The 17,951-nt window shown below is 43.4% G+C and overlaps 1 protein-coding gene across 10 annotated transcripts in view; it reads right to left on the bottom strand.

Annotated features, from left to right (window-relative positions):
- Positions 1–17,951, bottom strand: part of MCF2L2 (MCF.2 cell line derived transforming sequence-like 2) — a 160,634-nt gene that overhangs the window by 99,879 nt on the left and 42,804 nt on the right. For 9 of the 10 annotated variants that reach the window (XM_017726946.1, XM_017726945.1, XM_017726952.1 and 6 more), the window contains 4 exons: positions 12,422–12,536; positions 6,971–7,061; positions 5,610–5,729; positions 136–252 (listed from right to left, as the gene is read on the bottom strand). In XM_017726946.1, coding sequence (XP_017582435.1) covers positions 136–252; positions 5,610–5,729; positions 6,971–7,061; positions 12,422–12,536 — 443 coding nt within the window. The remainder of the gene's footprint in view (positions 1–135; positions 253–5,609; positions 5,730–6,970; positions 7,062–12,421; positions 12,537–17,951) is intronic. The other variant, XM_017726944.1, reaches the window with a different exon arrangement.

Consider the following 17,951-nt stretch of genomic DNA (forward strand, 5'->3'; position numbering starts at 1 on the left):
ATTTCCTCTTGCCCTGAGTCCCTAGCAGAATCCATAGGCTGTAATGCAACTGAAAAGTTCCTGCTTAATGGTTGCTCTGCATTTGTCACCTGGACAGCTCAGGTGTAGGTGTGTAAGAACAGCACCAGCACTCACAGTTCGGTGATGGATCCACTGGCTGTGGCCGTACTCCAGGGTTCCTCCCAGCTCCCGGGTCAGCTGACTTTTGTCAATGTAGCCATGCAGATCAGAGACAGAATTTAACATGATGATCTGAAATGAATCCAAACACACTGGACTGAGAGAAATAATGAGCCTTTTCAATCATTGTTCCTAGGACCTGGGTTTGCCTTAACATGTATGACCTCTGCAGTTCCCCCACAGGCCGCCAGTTCTCATTTTGTATTTGCTCATGCCATGGCCACAGTTTATTTCCTCTATATTTTGCCTTCTCAATGTGTATATGGACATTCTTTAACTAATCTTGGTTTGACATCATCTTACTCCTTGCTAGGCTCAGTCATTTTGCATTCGCATCAAGAGAAAAAGCATGGTATTGATGATGTTCACACAAACTTCCATAAAGTAATTTATTCTCTAGATAACTTTTTTTTACAGAAAAATAGAGGCACAGGCAAGTTAAACAGCTTCCTCAACACCGACCACTTGATCCAGGGAAGTGCTGAAATGAAACCACTGAGAATAAGATTTTTCTTTCACTTTTCTGATTTTTTCGGCACTGTATGTTCACTGAATTCACTGGCATTTTTCTATTTAAAATCATAACGGAACGGAAAGGAGAGATAAGCCTAGATCCATTTTTTTTACTTTAGAATCTCCTTACTGCTAGACCTGCTTGAAGATAGCCAAACAAGATTTTAGTTCAGCTTCAGATAAGCAGCATTACCTTTTGGCAACCACTGTAAACTTGTCAACACAAGTGGTTACACAAGTAACACACATTTATTTTTGTTCCAACAGCTAGAAGATATGCCATGATTTCAGCAACAAAAAACCAAAATGTTGAGCACAAATGACAAAGAATTTTAAATAAATAAATGTCAGAAATACGTCAAATGTGTTACTTGACTCTATTTAAAGAACGCTTAAGTGGCTCTGCATGTCAGCAGGCTCCAATGGAGCATGGTAAGTACATTGGCAAACACTGTGGACAATGAGATGAGTGCAGATGTATGGAGATAAGAGGATGTGTATTCTAGGCTAATAGTCCTCTAAGAAAAGCCTGGAGAACAAACCTGAACAGGTTTTTAGCTGATTTTTGTTACAGAATCTTTCTAGAATAATTCAGGTTGGCAGGAACCTCAGATCTCAAGTCCAGCTTTTTCTCAAAGCTGTGTCAGCTGTGAGATCAAACCAGGCTGCTCAGGGCTTTATCCACTTGGGACTTAAAACCATCCAAGGATTGAGATTGTACAACCTCTTTGGGCAGTCTGGTCTGCTGCCTGACTTTGTGGTGAAAAAGTTTTTCTTTTTATCAAGTCAGAACTGCCCTTGTTTCTCTTTATGTCAGTTATTTCTTGCCCTACCATCATGCACAAGCTGGCTGCAATGCCCAGTAACCTGCTTGGAGGGACTGGAAAGCTGCTGCTATGTCATATAAACCCTCCTAAGCCTTCCCATCTCCAGGTTAGACAAGCCCAGTTCCCTCAGCATCTTCTTACAGAACACATGCTCCAAGCCTTGACCTTCTTGGCTCTCTGTTGACCTCACTCCAGTTTAGTATTTTTCTGGGGGTTTCTGGGGGTTTCCTGGGGGAACCAAAACTCAACAGGGTATTCTCAGTGTGATTTAATTAGAGCCGAGTAAAGGGGGATGAGTGCTTGTCTCAACCTGCTGACTATGCTCCTGTTCATACTCCTCCTGTTGATGCAGGATGCTGATGGCTTCCTTTGCTGCCAGGGCACACTCTGGCTCATGTACAGCTTGCTGTCTTCCAGGTCCTTTTCCCCAGAGATGCTCCCCACATAGTCAGGCTACAGGGAATTGCTGTCAACAACACAACTGTTGTGTTGTTGGAAGGGAAGAACACAGGTTCTTTCTCGAGGAAGAAAACCCTTCTAGAAGGAAAGTCTTTCCCAGTCACAGGACTTTGCTTTGTCCCTTGTGTATACATAACACTATAAGCTGGTCAGCCCGTTCCTTGAGTTTCTGTTCTAGTGGCCCTGTCTTGGAGTATACCAACTGCTCCTCCTGGTTTAGTGTCATCTGCACACTTGACAGTGCATCCTGTTGCCTCTTCCACGTCACTGACCAAACAGGGCAGGTCCTAGCAGGTATCAATACAACACTCCACTTGTTGCCCACTTCCAGATAGAGCATGACCCACTACCATGACCCCCCTAACCCATCATGAAACTAGTTTTTTAATCCATATGTAGTTGTCTATCCATCCAGACTTTAACCTAACTTGGCACAAGAATATAGTGGAGGATGCATCTGGTCCCAGGGACCTGTACAGGCTGAATATTTTCAATTAGGCCCTCACTCTATTCTTTTTCAATTCCAGCAGTTCATCTTCTCCTTGACCCCTGTCTTTAAACACAGAAACCAGGAGATCTTGTTGGTGAAGAAACTGAGGCAAGGAAACTGAGTATCTCAGCCAAAGTTAAAGGAAAAATTGTTCTCTGAATGTGTTATGAAACACTGTTCTGTTATGATCAAAGCCAGAAAACTCAAAAAGCTTCATCATCTTGGAAAGGCCTCAGACTGGAACATGAAGTCTATGCACTAATTCTGAAGTGGAAATCATTATTTGAAAAAGTGAGTCTTAACTGCTTTGTAGCTCTTCCCCATCAGAGATGTTGCTGACAAGTAGGAAATCTTCTGATACACTTCAAACCTCTCTGAAACTACGGAGGAACACTGTCATGCAGTTTTCTTTTAGGAAGAATTTTATGTTTGCTTTAACCTGGTATGCTCAGCATGAGCCACAAAGCAAACCTATTAATATTGCCAGCTACGGTGCTACCCAACAGGGCATAGCTCTTCACCATGCAGGCATTTCTGCAGGAGAAAGCCTACAAGCAATCCAGCATCCATCTAAGAAACCAATCTGAAGGAGGGTTAGCATCTCCCATGCTGCTTGCCAGATGGAAGACAGCAACAGTCAGTCAGCTGGAGAGTGCCAGGGAGAAGCAGTTTAGAAGAGAAGGGTCAGTGTGGAACATGGAGCTGTGGGGGGGCTGCTTCTCGATGGGTTAGGCTGTCGAAAAAAAAGTGACAGCCTACAAAGCTCAAGGAAGTGCCTGCTATGGACAGATTGTTCAGCCTCTCAGGTATGCTCTGAAGATGCTTTAATTCACTTCCTATGATGGAAGGTTCCTTGGGTATATCTCTGGGTGTTCTGTTTGAATTCAAATTTCAATCTCAAAAGAACCCTGCTGTGCCTCCAATATTTCTATATCTTGATGCTGGTTAATGATATTGAATCAAATCACTATACCAATGCCTTATGAGGTTTTATTACCCATGTTTGTATGTCAACGTGATATAAATCCAGCATTTCCTCTTTGTGTCTGGTTGGTTATTTCAGCCTTTATTTCCAGCTCCTGTTCGATCTTCTGGCTTCTACTCATTTCAGTGTTGATTTAACCCAGGAAATCTATTTTACTGAACATATTTACAGTCTGATAGCTCAAATAAACTATTAAACAAATGTTTCCTTAACAAATGCACACAATATTCTTGGAGCCCCTTTTGAATGCTCATGTCTTGGTCCTGACTCAGAGTTGTGATAAGAAATGCCACCCATCTACGGCCCAGTTATGACATGAATGGTGTCATAGTGCCAAACACACAATACGAAAAAACAACCTGAAACAATTCAAAAGATCATGGTGATATTGAAGATAGGTACTGATCCCTAATTCCTTGAGTAAGGACATCTCCAATGGGACAGGAACTCTCTGGTCTTGCTCTCATGCTTGGCATTTAGGATACTGTTTTCAAGGAGGACAAACAGACATCATTCTCAGTTACTTCCCCACTCTGAAACTGGGGTATACAAGGACATGCCCAGATGATATTTTCTTGGGATGGGCTCCAACACAGAAGAAAAGCCCCTCCAGAGAGCATGACAGACCCCAGGAACTTAGAACACCTCTAGTACAACCCTAAGCAACTTAGAATAGCATCAGGCATATGTGTGCAGCCTGCACATAAATCTGACAGGCTGTGTACAGGTATCTGGGCAGGAGGCAGGCGGATCCAGCAAACATGTCATGCTCTTAGTTTTTGTAACATTGCTCTCTAAGAGCTCTGTGGACATACCCACGATGGCTCAAAATATCCAAGACGACCCCAAACTAAATTGCTATCTTGATTTTCCTGCCTGTAAGAAAGATAAATTACGATTTCATACTTCATGCAGTGCTTGACCCCTGCCTAGAATTAACCTCCCTTCCAACTTTGATCCCTTCCAAGGTTTGAAATGTAACTCCAACTTCAAATAAATTGCTGAAAGTATAGGAAATGCTGAATGGGTGGAAAATATTAGTCCTTGATGACGTTGTCCCTTTACGGGCTGCAGTCACTGATACAACGGTTGCTATAGTAACAGATCATAGCATATTAAATATGGTACATCCATTCTTTAAAGTACTATAAAAAATTTTGGTTTGTATTCAAACATAATTTTTTCATCAATGTTGCAGGTTACCAAAAAGCCACCCTTACCGGAAGACAGTAAATGTTACCATTTAACCACAGTTACCAAATGTATGTTCATGGTTTCTTTTCTGTATGCATTGTAATAAAAAGATGCTGTCCCTCACTTCAGGAGAAGCAGAAAGTGTTTTAAACACCTGAACTTCAAACCTGAGTATTGACAGAGCTAAAATTCGTTGGAGGAGAGCCATAAGTATTTGGCAAAACAATATAAACCCACAAGCAAAATCCAAAGCAGTCATCTGAAATCCCTCCAGTAACGCCACTGTGGAACACAGTATGAGTCTGATCCAGGATGAAATATCATCAATAATCATAATTCAAGTTTATTTATAAAACTTAAACATTTTTGACACCACATGCAAACATGCAGCTAAAAACAACTCCTAAAAGACCTCTCACAGAATAATCTCAAACTCTCTCAGGACTGAGAACCTTCTTCAAATCACAGTCTCATCAACCTACAGCATATGCCAAGTGGATATAAAAAGAAGTAAAAAACAAACTCTGAATCTTGAGGGGATGGGAATCATAAAAGATATTCAGAATAATCAATGTTACAGGGACAGTCAGCACTCCCGTGGATAACCCATCAAATAGTGCAGAATTCAGCCCTAGGCTTTCACTGCTCTGTAGTCCTGAATACTTACATTTATCACTAGAGTGGGATCTACCTCTGCCTACATAAGGGGAACTTCTCCACTGAGATAAAATGTCAGTACTTAAAAACTGAGTCACATTTTATAGCTAGACTGAACATGGGAACATGTCCATTAAATACTGTGAACCATCCACTGCTAATTAACTCTTTGGCATCACCACACAGACTCAGATGAAAGGCCCCAGTTGCCACTTGCAATCTTGGGTTATGAGAAATTGCTGACACCCCAGAACTGCTGATATGGAGATAAAGAAAATGCATGGACAAAAAACTGCATGCTTACCGGTACCTTCATTTTAAAGTCATCTCGATAGAGTTTAATGCCAATGTCAGCGATTGCCCTTTGGATAAAGCGGGAAGGTCTCAGGACAAACACCAGCTGCAGGTTTCCTGGAAATGCTCCCTGCAACAAACATAGAGTTCTTAGAAGGCACATTTCTATCTTACAAGGGAATTTTCAGCCAAGTGTTTCCTCACCAGGGCAAAGCAGGTAGGGTTTACTGAATCCTGCTCAATCCAGAAGCTCATTGTATCAGCTGGTCCATTCAGCACATGCTCGTTGTCGCTATCTCCAAAGCCAGCAGGAAGACTGACCCATGGATTTTACTGCCCAGCCACACATTCTTTTCTGGTATAGATTTATTACAGAGCTCCAAAGTTCCTGACAAGTGCCTTCCTTCCTCCCTCCCCAAGATCCAAACCCCACCAAGTCCCGTTTGCACCGCCACAAGAGAGGTTTTCCCATTTTTTAGGCTGCAGCCACTAGAGGGCAAAGCTAGCTGCCCACGTTGGACGTGGCGAAGGAAGCTGGCGTGCGGCACGGACGGATTCCCCAGGCTGACCTACCTATTCACTCTGCAAAGGCTTTTGAATCTTTTTAACCTCACATATTTTTACACACACACAGGCACTCAACACGTTCATCAGACATGGCCCTGCCTGCAACACCCAGCCTACATCTCTCACACTCCTCTGGGATCATCAAGCAAAAAAGGAACAATTTCTTGAAGAGAGCAGCAAAAAAGCCTGAGAATGAAAAACATTTCTGTCTAAATACCTTGAAAGAACTTAAAGTCACCTTTGTCATCCCTCCATCCTACACCTCTGTGTGTAAGTGCTTGGTCCTCACACAGTAAATATTCCTAGTGAGAGATGTATGGAAGCAGCTGCTTTTCTTAGCACTGAAAATCAGTGCCCAGCTCTGACTTTTGCAAATGAGATGTAATAAGCTATTAAGAGTTTCTGACAGAGATCATTTACTACCATGCAAACACAAACCCCTTGGGATCTATTTCTTTCATAAGCAGGCCACGTCATCCCTCCTCAGGGCACAGAAGGGGTACCTCTTATACTCCTCTAGGAATCAACTTCAAATTACTAGAATTTGTATCGCAGTCAACCCAGAAAATAAGGAATTTGTTCTAATTCAGCAGTAAACAAGGCTATGTAATTTGTTTCTGCAGCTTCCTCCCTCTCTTATTTAACACTTACAAGCTGCAGGGCAGGGAAGAATCTGCATCCACAGCCAAAAACTGGGAGCTTAAAATGAGCACAGGAGGCTGATTTTGAATCACGTATCATGTGCTGAAGGTTTAGCAGATAATTTTAATTTCTAGAAGATAAATAACAAAAGCAAGTACTTACTGCTATTCGTGTCAGGGATGCCTTGACTGCACTCCATTTGTCCCGTCGTCTGTCTATGATGATGATGAACCCGATGCTGGCAGCCTCCAGACTGCAAAACAGATGAAATAGGTGTGCTGGGTTACAGGGAGATACTCCCATTGCAAGGCAGAGAACTGCAGCAAAACACAGCCTCCGTCACATCACGCTTGGAGCCCATTATGAAAACACAACGTACAGTGGAAAGAATGAATATTTGCAGAAATGCACATGAAAAGGAAAGGCAGCAAGTTTTCTATTTCCAGCATAAGGCTAGCAGCTTACACAAAACATGAATATTTTATCTGCTGAGTCTCTCAGCTGCTGTGCTACTCTGCTGCCAGTCTAGGTGACATGAATGGTTCAGGGCCACAAATTAAACTGTGCCCGTTTGAAGACAAAACCCCCAGATCTTTTTTTTTCTGCAAAGTAATTCAAGCTTTAGACACCCCCCTGCAGTCTTCATTCTCCAAGGATGCTGACACCTGACAGGGGCACTGAGCTCCAGGGCATCAGTATCTCCTGACTTGTGTACACAAAGCCTCAGGAATTCTGGTAGGCAAAGCAGAAATTGAAGACTTCTGTTTTGCCAATCACAAACTTGTTCTGGGGTTGCAAGTCATTCAGAACTATCCTTTTTAACATATTGGCCACAATAACAGCTCCTGTTCCTTCTCAATGCTTTTCAAGGAGGATCTGGGAGGCACTGATTTGGTGCTCCATTCCACCTATGTAGACCTCATAAATACCCCATCCTCTCTTTCCGTCTCAAAAATCCCACTCTGGAGTGCAAGGTTTCAGTGGGACTGCTCTGCTCTCTGCCTTCCAAGAGCACTCAGCATTGGAGAAGCTAAGAAGTACACACTGAGAAGTGCCCAGAAACTTCACTAGAGCAGGATGGCTCAGTCATCCCAGGACAAACCAGAGGCAGGCAGGAAGAGTATAAATGTCATAATGAGAGGACATAAGGCAATCAAGCATCTAAGCACAGATTAAGAAAAAAAAATTGTTAAAATTATCTCCTTGATCCCTATTCCACTGCCCATACAAGGTCTTTCCCTCTCAAAAATCCCACTCTGGAGTGCAAGGTTTCAGTGGGACTGCTCTGCTCTCTGCCTTCCAAGAGCACTCAGCATTGGAGAAGCTAAGAAGTACACACTGAGAAGTGCCCAGAAACTTCACTAGAGCAGGATGGCTCAGTCATCCCAGGACAAACCAGAGGCAGGCAGGAAGAGTATAAATGTCATAATGAGAGGACATAAGGCAATCAAGCATCTAAGCACAGATTAAGAAAAAAAAATTGTTAAAATTATCTCCTTGATCCCTATTCCACTGCCCATACAAGGACCAACCCAGGAACACTGTTTCCATGGGTCATTTTATACAAATTCATGTCAATAATCTACTGAAGACCATCAACACAATAACAACTCTGAGCTCTTGCTGCAGCTCTGCAGGATCAAAAACTGAAAGCCAAAGTATTGTGAAAAACTGGGATGCCATGCGAATGTTCCTCATAGTTCATACTGCTGACAGGAAAACTCACTGAATTTTCCAATTTAATATATTTACAGCATTCCTCTGAAATGCAGTGACAATACATGACCTTTCCTGTTTAGTAGAGCAACATGCAGCTCTCTGCAGAGGACAGAAAATATGTTTGCAGCAGTGCCTCTCAAGCACAGGGAAGAAAATGAATCTGTTTTACCTTTTGAAAATACACAAATGTATACACACCCTTCAGTAGTCTTAGATATACACAAACACATACATATCCTTCAGTAGCTCAACAAATATTCCACAGAGTAAAATTCCTTGATAATATTCAAATAAAGGCAACAAAGATATTGTGTGTGTTGCAGATCGTTACAGAAAGGGTGAGAAACTAAACACAAAAGTCTGAGCCTGGGGTCTTCATGTTCAAATGATGTTCAGCATCAGTTGTTGTCACTGAGATAAACCAATGGTCCTTGTATATTTGCTTTTTGATGTGGAGGTTTCTTTGGTTTGTTTTGCTTGTTTGTGGGGTTGTTTGGTTGTTGTTGTTGTTGGGGTTTTGTGGTTTCTTTGGGTTGTTTTCCTTTTTAGCTGGATAGGACTGACTGAGGCCCGAAATTTAGCCAGGGAAACAGAGAGAGTGTCAGCAAGTGATCCTATTTCAATCAGCATGCTGAAAGACCATACCAAGGTCTGAATGTCATTTGGCACCAAGGGATGGATGCAGGCAAACAGCCACAGGAGGAGGCCTGGCCGAAATGGCAGCATCAGCACAAGTGGATGTACAGCTGAGAACCCCACTTAAGTGTGCATCCAGAGAAAGTTTGTTTAAAAACAAACACACACACACATATTCTATCAATGTTTTCACAGTGTCTGTACTGTATTATCTCTACCCTCATTATGAAAATGCATTGGGGTTTCTCCAGTTCTCTGAAAAGGAGGATTTGAAGACAATCCTGAAGAGCAGATAAACATCAGGCTTACCTCCAAAATAAATTCTGGCACATTTGCCTTGATCTACAGATGTCTAGCAGAGAGGTTCCCTTTCCCTGAGTAAAATATCTGCGATCAGCAGAACTGCTCCATCCTCAGCTCTATATTCAAGATAGCCCTTGAACACTGACTTGAGGAGGTCAGGAGATGTTGAAATTCCTGACCTCTTTTGGAAGGAGGGAAGGGCACCTGTTTATCAAAGGAGCTAATCCATGTCAAGTTAAAGAGAAAGGAATTCTGGCCATGCAATAAAGCATGTAAAAAAGGGCTTTCTGGAGCTATCTAATGCATGCACAGAGGTATGCACATGCATACACTATGTTACTGAGTGCCTGTGGATGTGTTTGTATCCAGACCCCTTTGGTGGAGCACTCCCATAAACAGGTCTTGAACCAGGGGGAAAACAAATCAAGTTACAAAAGTCTCACTGGGCTGATCTTCAATCCTGTCATATGTTTTGTCATATGAGCATATAAGATTAATCATTCCAGAGGGACTTAGAAAGTTACTAACACTAAATGACGTTATCTGCAATCACAGAGCTTATCTCCACAACTAGCATGAACCTTGTTGTACAGGATATGCAAAATCAGACACTATAAAAGACAGATATTCTTTCTACACTTGCCTGGAAAATGATGCTGATTTCTCTGGTTCACTAAGCTCTGAAGAAGGAAGTATTTTCTATGATAAATAGGATGAACTGCTTTTCAAACTATACTTCATCTCACCTGATTCATGTAACTCCAGAAGAATTAGAGACTATTCTCTGTTCTTGGTCACTTTTTTGGATACCTTTGCACCTTTCTTGAGAATTAAAGTAAAAGGTGGACTACTAGCCGTGAAACTACATGCACAGGAATGCTGCTATATTATACACAGCACTATCTAGTAGAGTAGTGCTGGCAAAAGTAACAATGCAGTCCCTTTACTGCTTGCTGAGGTATATGGCAGAGACACTGTGCATAGACCAGCCTACTGCAGATTAACAGGGCTCTGCTGCACCCAAACAGGTCCCCTACTTATGCCTGATTGAGACTGAACTCCATATAATTATGTCATAAATCACACAAAGCTTGCTGCTCGGGTTCTTCTTCTAAATTAACATCTTTCTCCCTCACCATTTACAGAGATAGTGGCAAGTTTCAAATAGTGACTCAAGAAATGCAGGCAATCTTTCTAAAAGCACTGCAATAAAGACTAGAAAATTCCCTGGAAAACTCACATCCCTACAGTGCAGTCTATGATTGAAGCTAAGAGTCAAACCAACGTGCTGGTATGCAGAAAATGTACTTTCAAAGCTCAGCTTGTCACTAACCTTGAACAAGTCATTTAAAGCAAACTGAACAGTCACTTACTCAACACAAGTATTGCTGAGCCTGTCTGTACAGTGAGACATTACTCACACATACCTCATCAGCTGTAAAATACGTATATCACAGCTCTCCTGACTTACAAAGTTTTAAAACTCAATTCTTCATTCTTTGTATATGGCTCTGGGACTCCTCAGGAGAGCAGAAAACACAGAACTGAAACTGAGTCAAAGCAAAGGTCCATCTAGCTCAACACCCTGACTCCAGTGTTGGTCGATAGTGACTACTGAGACAAAGGCAGCAGGAAAATGAGAAGGACAGTATTTCTCTTGGTATATTCTCCCAATTCCCAGCATTAAGGAATAAATTAATTTCTTCAGCCTGAGTTTGAATCTGAGCCGTTGTGTCCAGCTGCCATTGATGGAGCAATCCTTCATGAATTTGGCTCATTTCTTTTGAACCCATCCGTGCTTTTGGGCTTCACACAGGCTGAAGAAGTTCAAAGCATTTCTGTCTATCATGTTGACAATATAACATGCTGGCTCCCCAACATATGACAGCATTACTGGGAATCATCTCCCTGCATACCAAGAACAAAGAACTGAAAAACTACTTTGTGCTTTTCTCAGCCACTGCTGCTATTGTGTATACCCTGAAGCTGGTCACCCTCCCAGGCCTGGAGCGAGTGAAGAAATACTCAAAACAGGGTTTCCCCTGGCAGAACAAAAGTCCCACAGAGCAGACTGAAACAATGAAGCTGTTAAGTTCACAGTATGTTGTTTCTCTCAGCTTGTTTTGGCAACTCTTTGGCAACAACTTTGGCAAATATGGGGAATACACGTAGGTAAAGCTGTAAAACTTCTCACTCAAACTTGAAGGAGGCACGTTTTCTGCTGTGATCCTCTAAGCACGTTTTTACAGAAGACCGCAGGAAATAATAAATCGTTGCTGTGCTTCTCACTAGCACAAAGAGCCATGGTCTAGAGACAGGATCAGGGGACTGAAAAAATATTAAGCTCTCTTCGATAAACAAAAAGTAATTCAGCAGTCATGCCTTAGCACATTTTTTCAGAGTAGAGGAAGTCAGTTTGTTTCACTATCCTTATAAAACTGCAGGCGAAAAGCAAGGAAAACATCCTGGCTGTGGAGCAATCTCCAAAGAAATGAAGTATCAGATAGCACATGATGCTTGCCAAAATCCTGCCAATGGGGCACCTCACTTGCTTCCTCAGCAAAGGGAAAGCTGCATAGAAAGAGGCACTCAGAGAATAAGCAGTCATACTACGTAAGTATGGCTCCTTCCAGAAGCAGCCCTTCCCTTATTACATCCAGTGCCCCTCAGACTTTTCACAAACAACCCTTCTTAACTCCCTTTAATCTGCCATCTTTGCTGCTGCTCTTCAGATCTGCTCCTGCTCTGATTCAGTTCAACCTGCCCTGTGTGAAGCTTTCTTTTCCATGCAGACAACAGAAATAATTCCTAGGGCCTCCAGCACACAGGGAAGTTTCATAATGACTGGATAGATGCAGAGGCACTGGTACTTCCTGGTAGCACCACTAAAATCAGCGAGCCCCTGGGGAAGCAAAACTGTCTAGGAAATGAACAGACATTTGTGCTTAGCCTCACCTGGGAATGCTGGTTAGATAAGTGACCACATTCAGAAAATCGTCATCGGGTATCTCACTGAATCCTGCAAATTCTGGAAAGGTTATAATGGGTGCCCCATCCTTCCCTCTTCCTCCTGCAAAAGACAAGTTGTAAAGTTTAGAGGGTGATTTTACGCCTTTGAACACACTGGTCAGTGCTCAAGTGGGAAACATTGGCATATTTCTCCTTGTAAAGTGCCCACGTCCAGTAATCATCACCAGCTCCCATCTGATATAACTCACTGTAGTTTCATTACCTCCGTTTACTCCAGATGAGATTCTAGCCTTTGAGATTCTCAGCTTTTTCCTTAATCTTCTGCACAATTCTGATTAAGTGGTTTGGTTTTTTTGTTCTTTGTTTCCCATTTCCAAATAATTTCTTGTGATAGTACTACAATATTTCCCTATAGGTACAGCACTCTCAAATTCCTTCTAGACATCAAATGAAAGGAAGTAACAGAGAATGAAACCTTTGAATACACACACACAACCCACAACAAAAGCCTGGGACCAATCCAGGCTTAGGTCTTTCCTTAACAAAAAAATGCTCAAAGTGCATGGAGGACTTTTGCTCATCCTGTTTATTTGCATCAAACCTCTATTAAACAGGTCAGGAAGCTTGCAAGCTACAAGGTTAAGAAGAGTCCCTTTCTGAGGGATTCCCTGATCCAGATTCAGGTAGAGCTACAGGAGGCATGGAGCTAAGCCCCTTGGAACCAAGCAGCATTTACAGTGCTCCTGACACGATGCTCAGCTCCAAGAGCTGCTGTAGTCCACAGCACAGACTCTGTTCACTTGCAGCACCAATCCTAACTGGGTTCCACTAATAAATCTGGGCATCGCTCCAACCACACAGAAGTTACGAGGGGTTTTCTCACCAGCTTGGACTCAGAGCTGAGAGCACACTGAGGAGGCAGCAGCACATAAAGGAACAACGAAACAAAGCTTTTGTTACACATACCTTATTGCTTCGTTCTCCTTAAATAGGGCATTAAGGGTATGTTTTCCCCGAGTCTTTCTCCTTTCTCTGCAATCTTTACGTAAACCTATTTTTTGCACCAGGCTCAGGAATCCTCTAACAGCCCAATACTGAGTGTAGTCCTGCTGTACACACAGTTTTCTGAGTCATTTGTCACACACAGAGAACTCTTGCCCAAGGGACAGCCATATTCTGGGCTTCTCTTTAGTAAAGGGGAGGCTGTGAGAAGGAGACAGTAAATTACCTTCCTCAGGAAAATACCCATTAAATTATCCCATTAGGAGCATGGGAGTGGAGAGAAAAAAAGAGTTCTCATTCCTTGAAAACATCCTCCAAATCCCCATAAACAAATCTGCTGCCCCATAAACAAGGCTGCTCCCATCCACCGTTGCCTTTCCCTGTTGATAACCACAGCTGATGCCACAAACCAGTTTCTCCTGATCCTGTGTTGGTGGTTATTGCAAGGAGGTGCAGTAATTCCTGGCTATTTCTCTGTAGAGTTGACAGTCCCTTGCTAGAACTGATCTTGCCTCTGCCCTATCCTCCCAGCCTCAGTTAGAATATTTAAGGTGCCTTCTGTGCTGTCTAGCCTTGGAGAGCTGGAATGCTGTGGAATATGTTTGCACAACGCAAAATTCAGAGCTCTAGAAAACACGAATTTTGAACAAGGAAACCCTTTTTCTTCTTGATATCTGGTGACATGGTATCAGCACACTACCTTCAGCCCCTCTTTTCCTTTCTGAAGGTTGATTATTGCTTTGATTACACCTGAAAATTACTCAGTTGTGTTAGATCATTCACTAAACTCACCTTGCTAGGGAGAAAACAGGCCTACAGAGACTCAAAAGTCTCTCAGCCAAGAGGGAAAGAAAGAAAGCCATCATTCACACTGTACTAAATTGGATTTCAAATGCTGAGCAGAGCCATGGCCTCCACGTTGACCTCCCCACTGGCCTTGGGGTGGTGCCAAATGCTGATGCACAGCAGCTGGATCTCCAGCTGCACTGTCTGCAGTCAGCAGTGATGGAGAATATGCTGTCATGCAAATTTAGATTTTCCCCAGACTGCTGCACTCTAGACCAGGAACTCCAACCAGTTAGGCTGGTTTGTTACAGCTTCTCAGTGACATCTCCTGGACACAAGCAGTAACAGCCAGGAAAATTCAATATCGAATTTGTCGGCTGTGCAGAGCTCAGTGCATGCCAAGGTATTTCACACCTGGTATCTTGTGAACATTCACATCGTTTCTGGGCACCAAACTTTCCCATTCACATATTTCAAATATGTGAATATACTTTAAATGAGGGAGATGTAGTAACTTGGAATATTTTGGTTTAAAGCAGCAATATTTGCCACTGGAGGATAAGACAGAGATTCCCCTGGATCCCCTCCTCCAACATCTGGTAGTTTAGCTGCCATTATACTCAATATTTGTTTAAATTACAAGTTTCAAATGGTACTTCTAATGCTCCTGCTGACCAGGATCTCTTTGTGTACCTTTTATTTCATCTCTTGCATCTACATTCACACACGTGCCCTTCTTCCCCTGGCCTCTTCCCCGAGCTAGATGAGGCAGGCTGATGCTGCGCTCTATGTATGTGGGTGTGTATTTTTGTCATGGCATCTTCTCCTATAAAAAGCCATCCAAAGAATGAATGTAAGCAGACTGAACACTGACTTCTTCCTTTCACCGCTGGCAACAAATCTAGGCCACTTAGGAGCAGCCTCAGACAGAACATTCAACGAGAAGTCAGCAGCTCCTGCCTCTGACTAAGCCACAGGCCCTTAACAGCTCCTGATCTCCATCTCATTCTCCACCTCGAAGGCAACACTTCCTGCTGCAACCAAACCAGAACCCTCAGATGGTTCAGCACAGCTGTATTTCAGACATGGCAATAAACAAGGAAACCTTCAGTTCCTGCCACACCAGGAAATTAGGGGAAGGTTGAAAGAGCTTGGTACTCAGAAATTGTTACGTGCTATGATGAGAAGGCAGCACAAATGTCTGAAGTGTTGAGTGACAAGCAATAGCACAAATGTGTTACAAATGGGTCTTTCCTGCCCATATCTGAACTTTGAGCAGTAGTTGAGTTACAAAGGAAACTTATCCATATCCATTTATCCCTGTATCTAAATAAGACAACAAGAGTAGATGTTGTGGGATATAAGGGAAGCTCCTTAAATTACAAGGGTGTCTAGAAAACTCTCTTTTCTGTATGAGAGAGCAATTCCATACATCTAAATGTTAATGGCAGTTTTTTCCCTGACACGAAATCAAGAATTGCTGCAGTATGCAAATTTCTGCAGAATGTGAATTGACAAACGGCAGCCCTTTTTTTCCTGGGCCATCAACCTTTCTTTCTAGGGAGTTGCCACAAGATTTCTTCCAGCCCTTGAAATACTTTAGCTAGATACTACTCAATGTCTTGAAAGGGCAGAGAACACAAACTAAAAGCCAATAGGGACAGTCTTCAGTCAGTTTCATAGCCATAAGGACTGAGTACATGGAATTTGGCCCCAAGGACTCTCTGTATAGCATCCTTGTGCTTGCTAGGACTGTGCATAATCCCTGCACTCCTGACCATCACTTGTGACAAGAGTCCAACTGCCAAATAGAAGAGTTTACAACCCATCATAAGTAAGGCATATAGGGACAGAACAAGCTCCAGCAGCTCCACAGAACACCAGAAGAAAAAATTAGTCTTCAAGAAAAAAAAAAAAAAAAAAGACACTTCATCTGGAAAGTGAGGACAGGAAGAAGGAGACAGAAGTGCTGAAGAGAGTGAGCCAATGAGCACAGCAGAGAGGTGAGAGGGATTCCTTACAGCTGCCTGAAGCATTCTGTGCTATTCAGTGGTGCCAGTGGGTAATGGACACAAGGACTGCCGGGAGCAAAGGGGCTCATGAGGCATGAGCTGAACTAAGGAGCCCCAAGGGAGAAGCAAGCAATACCTTGAGTTTAGTGCAGTCAGAAGCAGAAACAGACACACTGAAAAATAGGCATCAGGAGCGCGGCAGTGCCTGGCAGCTGTTTTCATGCAATGCACTGGCCTCTGTCTCTCTGACTTGCAGCTCTTCCAGGCACCATTAGATGCAGCACTCACCAAGCAACACAGACAGCTCCAGCACCTCCTGACAGTTCCAAACGCTGGTGCCCGGCCAGGGAATCAGCAGCTGGTGGCAGTGGCCACTGCAAGCAGCAGCCCCCCAAGCTGGAGGGTCACACACCAAAGCTGGAGGTTCAGCCGGCAGCAGGGAAGGTTCAGACTACCCTGCAGCTGAAGACAAGGCTCACTCCTGACTCTGCCTCAGGGAAGCCAGGCTATCTCACAGGCAGCCTCCCGTGGCTGGGTCACTGCTCCTCAGTCAGACCCCAGGCTGCTCCATCATAAGTAGCCACAGAGTTTTGCCTGCAGGGGAAACCCAACCAGATTTTTGTCTCCTATGCAGACCTGAGCTCAACCAGCTGGAGCACAACTGATGCAAACAACAGCAGGATTTAGAAGAGCAGAGGGCTGGCTGAACTGCTTGGAGAAAGGCAGGACTTACAAAGAAAATATTACAGTCAGCTTGACCTTCTGCCTGGTTTGCCACTGAGAATGAGAATCTTCCTGGGCACTCTCCTTACTTTTTCTCAACGTTTCCTCTTCACTTCTGGCCCAAGAGCAAAGGGAAAGGAAGAACCTGGGTGACAGGTCAGAAGTCAGAATGAATGTGGAAGGTTAAGAAATTCAGAAGAGATAGCACACAAGTTGTATCAGGGTAGTACAAGGTACCCATGGTAGTGGGACCTTTGCTCACCCTTATGTGTGCTAATCCCCAAAGTCCCAGGACACAGAGCAGCATTCATAGTTGCTCCTATTAGACAGACTTTCCAGCAGCCAATGCAGCCTGGATAGGCGCTGCAGTGAAGAAGGGGCCAGAACTCAGCTGTGGAAAAAAAAGCAAATGAAGTATTTGAGGAAGGACTATACATGGGGGAGAAAAGGTTATGGCAGCCTGAGACAATTTAATTTTGCTTTGCAGTGTAAAGGGTGTGACTGACAAATGAGGTGCGAGTGCTGAATTCTAAGAGCTCTCACAGCTGAAGCTGCATGTTGGTATGACTGATGTAAAAGCAGAAAACAATCACAACTGCAGGCCAAGGCCCTGAAAACCATGGAGATCTCAGAAAATCTCCCACTCCTCAGTTCTAGCCCACCTATGCCTCCCACCTAGGCACAAAAAATATCCATGGTTTAGACAGTCAGGGACTACACTGAAGTCCTATTCCATAGCCAGCAGCTCTTCTAACTAGAGATCACCAAATATGCTGACTCCCTTGGGAAACAAACCAAACCAAACCAAAACCATCAGCCCAACAAAGAGGCTATAGTCAGGAGAAGTTCCAAAAGTTAGTCTGCAAGTTTCCAGAGCTCACCTCCCCAGCCTGCCACAGACACTAACTCATCAGTTAGTATTGGACAGTGTTCTCTCAAATGCTGCTGACACGTGCAGGTTTAACTGCTTGGGCCTGCCCACATGCAGAGAG

The sequence above is a fragment of the Corvus brachyrhynchos genome, unplaced genomic scaffold (genome assembly GCF_000691975.1).
Source record: "Corvus brachyrhynchos isolate BGI_N302 unplaced genomic scaffold, ASM69197v1 scaffold162, whole genome shotgun sequence".
NCBI lineage: Eukaryota > Metazoa > Chordata > Aves > Passeriformes > Corvidae > Corvus > Corvus brachyrhynchos.